General features: G+C 38.7%; 1 protein-coding gene across 2 annotated transcripts in view; it reads right to left on the bottom strand.

The window, feature by feature from the left end:
* Positions 1 to 3,999: 3,999 nt before the first annotated feature.
* The window catches only part of LOC141994034 (glypican-5-like), a 596,673-nt gene continuing 593,067 nt past the window's right edge, over positions 4,000 to 7,605 (bottom strand). For both annotated transcript variants that reach the window (XM_074963987.1, XM_074963989.1), the window contains one exon: positions 4,000 to 5,625. In XM_074963987.1, coding sequence (XP_074820088.1) covers positions 5,423 to 5,625 — 203 coding nt within the window. In that variant the 3' untranslated portion in view covers positions 4,000 to 5,422. The remainder of the gene's footprint in view (positions 5,626 to 7,605) is intronic.

Below are 7,605 nucleotides of genomic sequence, written 5' to 3'. Positions count from 1 at the left end.
GAGTCCAGTGAATTAGACTCTCACGTACACATTATGTTGTGGTATACTCTCGGTGCATTTAAAAAATTTGGTACAGTTCTCCAGATATTAGTGAGTCTAGCGGTGTTCCCCATTTGAAGTCCAGGAAACCATTCTGAAATCTATAATCTCTAAAACCAGAATGAATTTTAAGTGTGCCCACTTTCTATCTTGGGCATTTTTTTAAAAACTTTTTTGCTGTCTTAATATTTAATCCAAATTAAAATTTAATCATTAGAAATTCACAGGAGAAAATGCTGGAGAATGCATGATTGGGAAGAATTCTGGACTTTTGTGGAGATGGAATAGCTAATCTAACATTATCATTGTGGCAGGTGTGGGGTTTTTTGTTTGTTTCTCTTTTTGATGAGAGCACGTCACATCTAAAAAAGCCAACTTTTGATCCACCTTTCACGGCTCATTGATAGACATGCCATGTGCCACTAAAAGCAGCAACCCTAAGAGCACAATGTTGCAGTAGACACTATGTGGCTCAAGCATCTACTATTCCTAGATTATTTGAAATTTAAACAATGATATTGTGAAAGAGGATGGCAAATATACTATACTGCAGATTGTATTTCCTATTCAGAGTGAAATCTGCCTCTGTGCCTAGAGGATGAACAAAGGCTTATGCACAGCTTGAGTGCTATTTGAACAATGCATAAGCCTTACGGAGGCTCTCTGTACAGGAGTGAAATTTTACCCACGTATTAGTTATGTGCAATTCAGCCAATTTCAGCCCAACTCTAAGCTTTGCTTATTGATGTCCATTCCTATTCAGTTACCACACTTAAACAAGTGCTTAAGTTCCATTGATATGAATGGGACTTACTTAAAGGTAAGCATGTGCTGTGCTAAATAAGGATGGCTTGCTGAACCAGGGTTATAATGCTTGTAACAGTTAAAATAAGGCTCTATAAACTTTCAGAAGAGAAATGACAAGGAAACGCATTCTAGATTGGAGAATCAAATCAAAATACATTGTTAAAATAGGTTTCATGTAGTGACACACATGGGGAAAATGAACTTTTGTTAACGACAGACCAGATGTAGCGTATGGAGAGAAATGGAAATCTTACCCGATCCCCATACACAAATCTTTTGAAACAAATGTGGCAGTAGATAATTATTGCTGTGCAGCCCTTATAGAGCTCAGACAGATACTATTTGTACCTATAAAGATTCATTACTGAGCCAGTCCTAAATTTCTCTATGCAATGACACAATAGCTTGTGTACTTGAAAATAGGGCTCACTGTTGCAATATGTAGGCTAGAAACTATGGACCAGATCCTGGGGTGCAATAAATTGCACAGAGTGCAATTAATGGCATATAAGCATAAAGTTCCCTTAATATGTACCTTTGCAATCTTCAAATCCTGCTGCAACTGTTCGCAGGGCCACTCTCCCCGTACCTTCAGGCTGCTCTCACTTCAGCAGGGCTTGAGTAGCCCCAGCGAGGTTGAGAACACAGCTGGGGATCAGCAAGGCATCTCAGCCACGTACCATTTCCTCCAACAACCCCAACCACTTTTCTCTCTGCCCGGAGGGAGAATGACATACAAACCTCTCTGCTGGCTCAATGCTATCAGGAGCATCTCCCTTATACAGGGATGATCCTCCCTAACAGGAGAATAACCTTTACATTCGGGTGACGCTCCCTGGCCCAAGATAGGTTAGTGGTGCAGTGCAAAGTGGTGACACCACATAGGACAATTTTGCTCTGTATGTTCAGAAGTACACATCACTATGGAAAAAAACCTCCAACAAAAGAAACAAAACCCTCAGCAGACTCACTTTAACCCACAAATGAGCAAGTTCTGGATGTGCCAGTTTTTGCATTCACAAACACAGAATATTGCAAAATACTAAAAATAGATATCAAAACAACACACATAAAAGAGCACTGGCTAAATAAAATTCCTAATTGCTTGGCAAAACTATGTTTACATCTCATTTTTTATCTGAAAAGATATACTTCCTTTGTAGGACATGGTCAGTTGTTTTTGCCTTATTTGGATGTGAATTTGATACCTAATGAAGAATATTCCTCTACTCAGCTCCAACTCACCTGTGAAGAAAAATGCTTCATAATGTGTTAGATACAAGATCCTATTATGTCTTTAGAGCTGCCGCATATTTCTGATGTACACTACGAACATGTTACATGCTAGTTTGACCTTTACTCTCTTTAAAGTGTTAAATGCAGTGGGAGATTTTCTAGTTATGTTAATGTGAAAAGTATTGATGTTGAGCTTTCCATAGTATCTTTTTCTCCCTTTCCTCCCCTGTACCCATCTGTATTTATTAAAATATGGGTTGAATCCAATGAAGTGAGTTGATGACTCTCTCTCCCTACAGTTTGTGCAGTATTATTTTATCTTCATGATTCAGGGTCTACACCAACCTCTAGCTAATGGGGATTAGGAAGAAAATTTCTCTTTGGGCAGGTTATTTCATAACTGCCTACTGCAGGGTGTCTTGCACCTTCCTCTGATGCACTGCTACTGGCCACTCTTGGTTATATGATACTAGGTTAGATGGATCGCTGTGGTCTGATCCAGTAGTACAATGACTCTTACAGCAATTCTCAAAAAGCAGATTCTGGTATGCTGTGGATGTTCAAACTCTCACAAACTAGAAGTTGCACATCTGGAATTTGGGAGAGCCAATTTCAAAACACAGACACTCAGATCCATATTTTGGCACCTAAATACATATTTGAGATATTCAAGTGCTGATGTACTCACCTAAATGTTGATTTTAGGGTCCCAACTATGAAAATACTGACTTAACAGCCGGATCCTCTTCTGGTGTACATCTGTGAATGACTTCAGTGGAGCTTTGCTGATTTACACCAGCAGAGGATCTCACCCTAGGTGTCTAAATCAGCATTTGGGTACCCATTGCTCATATTTAGGTGCCTAATCACAGATACAGCTGTGTAAAGGCAGGTATCCCATCTAGTCCTGTGAAACTGTAAAGAATTAGAAAATCACTTCAAGGTACAAAAGGAACAACTTGCATAAGTGCCCCTGTGAAAGTACGCTTTTCTAAAAGCACTCAAGGGCTGTAAAAATGTGCATAAATGGCAATTTTACTGTATGCCTGGATAGGCTGGTGCTGTTCACTTACTGTATCAGTGAACTCTGAAAAATTGTGTTACAGCAACTTTCATACTATGTTTGCAAGATTCATTCTCATTAATACAGTGTGAACTCACTACTTAATGGTATTAACTCATTAACATGTTGAAAAGTCAGAATTCTAACACTAAATGTTTCATGATAATGCTCTAAGCATCTTGTTCCTTTTTGTCTTGGTGGTGCCAGATTGTTTTTCCAGCATTAAAAAAACTGGAATGCTATTCTGCTTGTCTTGACCACTTTCAGTTTCTATATGTGTATGCTTTTGCTCAGGGGTCAGCAACCTTTCAGAAGTGGTGGGCCGAGTCTTCATTTATTCACTCTAATTTAAGTTTTCGCGTGCCAGTAATACATTTTGACGTTTTTAGAAGCTCTCTTTCTATATGTCTATAATATATAACTAAACTATTGTTGTATGTAAAGTAAATAAGGTTTTAAAAATGTTTAAGAAGCTTCATGTAAAATTAAATTAAAATGCAGAGCCCCCCCAGGACCCCGGCAGTGTGAGTGCCACTGAAAATCAGCTCACGTGCCACCTTTGGCACGCGTGCCAGAGGTTGCCTACCCCTGCTTTTGCTTATACAGTTATGCACTTACACATTTTTAAAGACCAAATGCAAAAATATCAAATCCCTCCTATGCAAATATGTAGCTAATTAGTAATTTTTGCTAATACCACATGAACACACACAAGTACAATGACATCTTGCCCTCCTATTCTATACTATCACACCCAGAACTTGGTTGATATGATACATGGTTCGTCTCTTGAATCAATGTCAGTGCTTGTATAAATCTAAGCGCTGAAAGAGATGTTTTACCCCCCCCCCCCCCCCCAAAAAAAATTAAAGGCAAATGTCTTTACATTAAATCTTATAAAAACAGTACGTCATAATTATCATCATAGTCTGCAGCATGAAAATGGCCATTAAATGGTGGAAATGGTTATGAAATTAAGTAGATGCGATAACAATCCCAATACTTCATATATTTATCAGTAATCACTGTACTCATACTGTATCGTATGTATATATTTTCAATGGCACTATAAATACAGTTGTCAGAAAATACACATATTAGTTCTCAATGCATCTAATGACATCCTAGTACCTTTCCATCATAGTTTTAAAACACATCAGTGTTTCCTTGATTTAAATCAAAAACTCTCATCAGAATAAAATGAAGATTGTGACACTGTCTAGTATAGAAAATCAAAGTGAGAAATGACTGAGAACGTTGTTCTAGATTTCAGATTGTTTTACATTTACTTCTACTGTGATAGCACAATTTAAAATAGTAAACATAATTAAATAATACACGGTTTATGAAGCATATTGTACTATAGAGGTCTATAATTCATGGAGACCACTTTTTGGGTAAGAGGAATCCAAACACTTTATATCTCTGACACCTAGATGGAAACAAGGTCCTCTCCAACAGGAAACAGGTAAAATATGTTTGAACTAAATTAGCTTTTTTCATATATAACTGCATTCAGCTGATTAAAACGTTATAGTGTTTACTTATGGTTCCTTTTGTCAGACATTCATCCAGTAAGCTTTGAGCATATGGTAATGAAGTTTTGTGCAGCAGGGAAACGTTAAGTGTTTCTAAAAAAATTTTTAAATGGTAAAGGCAACTATACTGATACATTACAGACATATCATATGCTTTTTTATATTGTGTCCTAAAATCTAAACAGTAAGAGCGAAAACAAAAGGGTCAAACATGCTCTTATCTTCTTGGCCACTTAGGAACTTTATGAAACTAGTAAAGAGTACTTCACTTGACATGGTTCACCACTGTAGATGTAGGTTATTAGCTGTTCACTAGAGAAATACCGTATGTATTAACTTGCACCAGAAGAATGATCATTCATTTGAATTTATCGCAAGAATTTAACAAACAGAAACAACCGGTGAGATTACCCAGTGAGAAAAATGGTAAAAATGCCAACACAGTAATTTACAATTTTAGTGTTGATTATTTCTACCCCAATAACTTAAACTACTCAGATCCCCTGTCATCATTCCCTTTATATCTTGAGTTGATAAGATATGATCAAGGACCTTCTTCAGACACAGTGTCAGGGCTGACAATCACAATCAGCCAATCTCAGCCTTTTCTTTAGCATTCATTCTAACATACCCCATCTAATCGTAGAGAGCCATTTAATTTTGTTTTCCATTGGGTAAGGCTGTAGGTATAAATGACAATGGACAGAAATTCTTGGACAGTTGTTGCAATACAACGCAGCTATGACAGACAGTGCCACAAAATCGCTAGTGCTGTTACAATGGAGAGTGAGGAACTTGAGGCTAGATTGCCCACATTTCCGGCTAGATCATGTTTAGAAGATGACTTGGTTGTGGTTGTGGTGGCCGTGGTGTCAATCTTTTTCACAGTTGGTTTTGGTTCATTCCTATCTCCTGAATAGGCCTTCTTTTCTTTGAGTACATCTGACAGAAAAAAAAAAAAAGAAAAGAGAACATGATGTCAATTGCCCATTTTAAGGGGAAGCTCAGTACAATGTCTATTACTAGAATACCTTGTGAAGTAATCGCTCTAACTTGTATCACAGATGCTCTCATCTGAGCGTGTGGGGAATAAGACTAAAAGTACATATAGCAGAGCTGGTTGAAATGCAGGAGCAGCCTGGGAAGTCCCCCAGGAGATGGGGTCCCCTGCCGCAGAGCTGAGAGCCTAGAGGTCCTGAGAGCCCTTGCTCCAGCCCTGACTTCCAGGGCTACCAGCCTCCTCTTTGCACAGCACGGAGCCTGGAAGCCCCAAGAGCCTGAGCTCGCTGGCAGGAAACGAGGCACACTTCCAACACAATTGTGTTTCAGTGGAAGTTCATTGAAACTGAGACTGTTGCCACAAAACACTTCACAACTAGTTTTAATGTATAGTACCTTCTAGTGGAAGGTTCCAAAACTTTGTTTCCTTCTAGTGCCCTCATCCAACTTCACAATGTGAAGTGCAATGGGATCTGGCCATAGGCCAATGATGTTTTTCTCCTGTGGTATTGGATTAGCAATTGATGGCACTATGTAAGGTTAATCATGCTTTAAATCATAATTTTAGGGGTCAGGTCTGGTTTTGTATGGGGCACTGTGTTGGTGGGCTGCCCTGGGAGCAGACTGACTCACTCACAGTCTGCTTCCTGGTTTCCCCTTGCTCTCTGGAGCCTGGGAATGTACCCAGCACCATCCCTTTACCTAATGCCATGTGTGTCCTTTGACATACTGATATAGCTGTGCTGACCAGTGTGCTATTAGGTAGAGCCAAGGCTCTACTATTCCCCAACCTTTCTGCCCAGATGAAGTGGGTGGGGATGTAGCAGCCTGACATAAGCTGCTTTCTCCCTGATGCATCTCCCCATTGAATGGGTAGATGACACAGGCAATAAAGAGATGTCCCTTTGCTCCCCATTATGAGTGCATAATCAGGCTCAATGAGAAAAAATAATCAGAAGGTAAACCTGAAATATCTTTTCCCCTCAAACCAATCAGATAAATCTACAAATATTCCCCTATTGAAGCAAATAGCTTGTTTAGCAGGGTCAGTTCTCATTTAACTACATTTCCTGGCCATTAATCAGTTTGGTTTTTTAAAGGATGAAATATTAACAATTTAGCAATGTTATTTTCCCCCATACAAATTTCCTATTAGGACCCAAACCCATTAATTCTTTTTCATTCCTGAAGTTACTTTGTGAGAGTCTGTGGCTCCGTTTCTTCCTGCAGATCTTGCCTTAGGGCATGTTTTTTGATATTTCATTCTTATTAGCTCTACTGTGCTGCTTGCACGCTGTCCTATTTGTTTCCATTAGGATTATTCAAACATGCTTTGGAGTACGTTTGATGCCTGGTCTCTCCGTGTGGAGATGAGTGTACTTGGATTAATAAGTATTAGATGATGTGCTCGTCTTAATTTGTAACGGGTGCACATTAACACGTATGCATGTGTGCGTGTTCAGTTTTGAAGCATGCACAAGTGGAGCCTGAGGCATAATATATCCAATTCATCAATGGAGGCTGGTGGAAACCAAGAATCTGACCCAACATCTCTAAGGATAAGTGCAAATGAAGTCAATTTGAAACCATTTTCTTCTTGCATGGAACTTGTTAAAAAATATTTCCTTAGTGGATTCCTATACAAAATGTGGACTTTTAAAACAATGAGATGACTAATGATGGTAGTTTTGGAAAGTCCAAGTAAATAAAGACATCTACTTGTGTGTAGTACCGAAATCCTGCTGTCCTTGAGTTTTTTTATTAGCACTGTTAGAAAAATTTCCATTTCATCCAATATCGAGTGCAATTCATTTGAAAACACCCAAGTGTCTAGCAAAACCCAAAAGAGCGTACTAATTAGTAGCCATTGTTCATGTCCATACTTTGTGAAAACAATGAATGCAATGTATATTGGCACAGAGA

The sequence above is a fragment of the Natator depressus genome, chromosome 9, assembly GCF_965152275.1.
Source record: "Natator depressus isolate rNatDep1 chromosome 9, rNatDep2.hap1, whole genome shotgun sequence".
NCBI classification, from domain to species: domain Eukaryota; kingdom Metazoa; phylum Chordata; order Testudines; family Cheloniidae; genus Natator; species Natator depressus.
The sequence above is the reverse complement of the archived record's forward strand: the minus strand, read 5'-3'. Positions and strand labels throughout refer to the sequence as shown.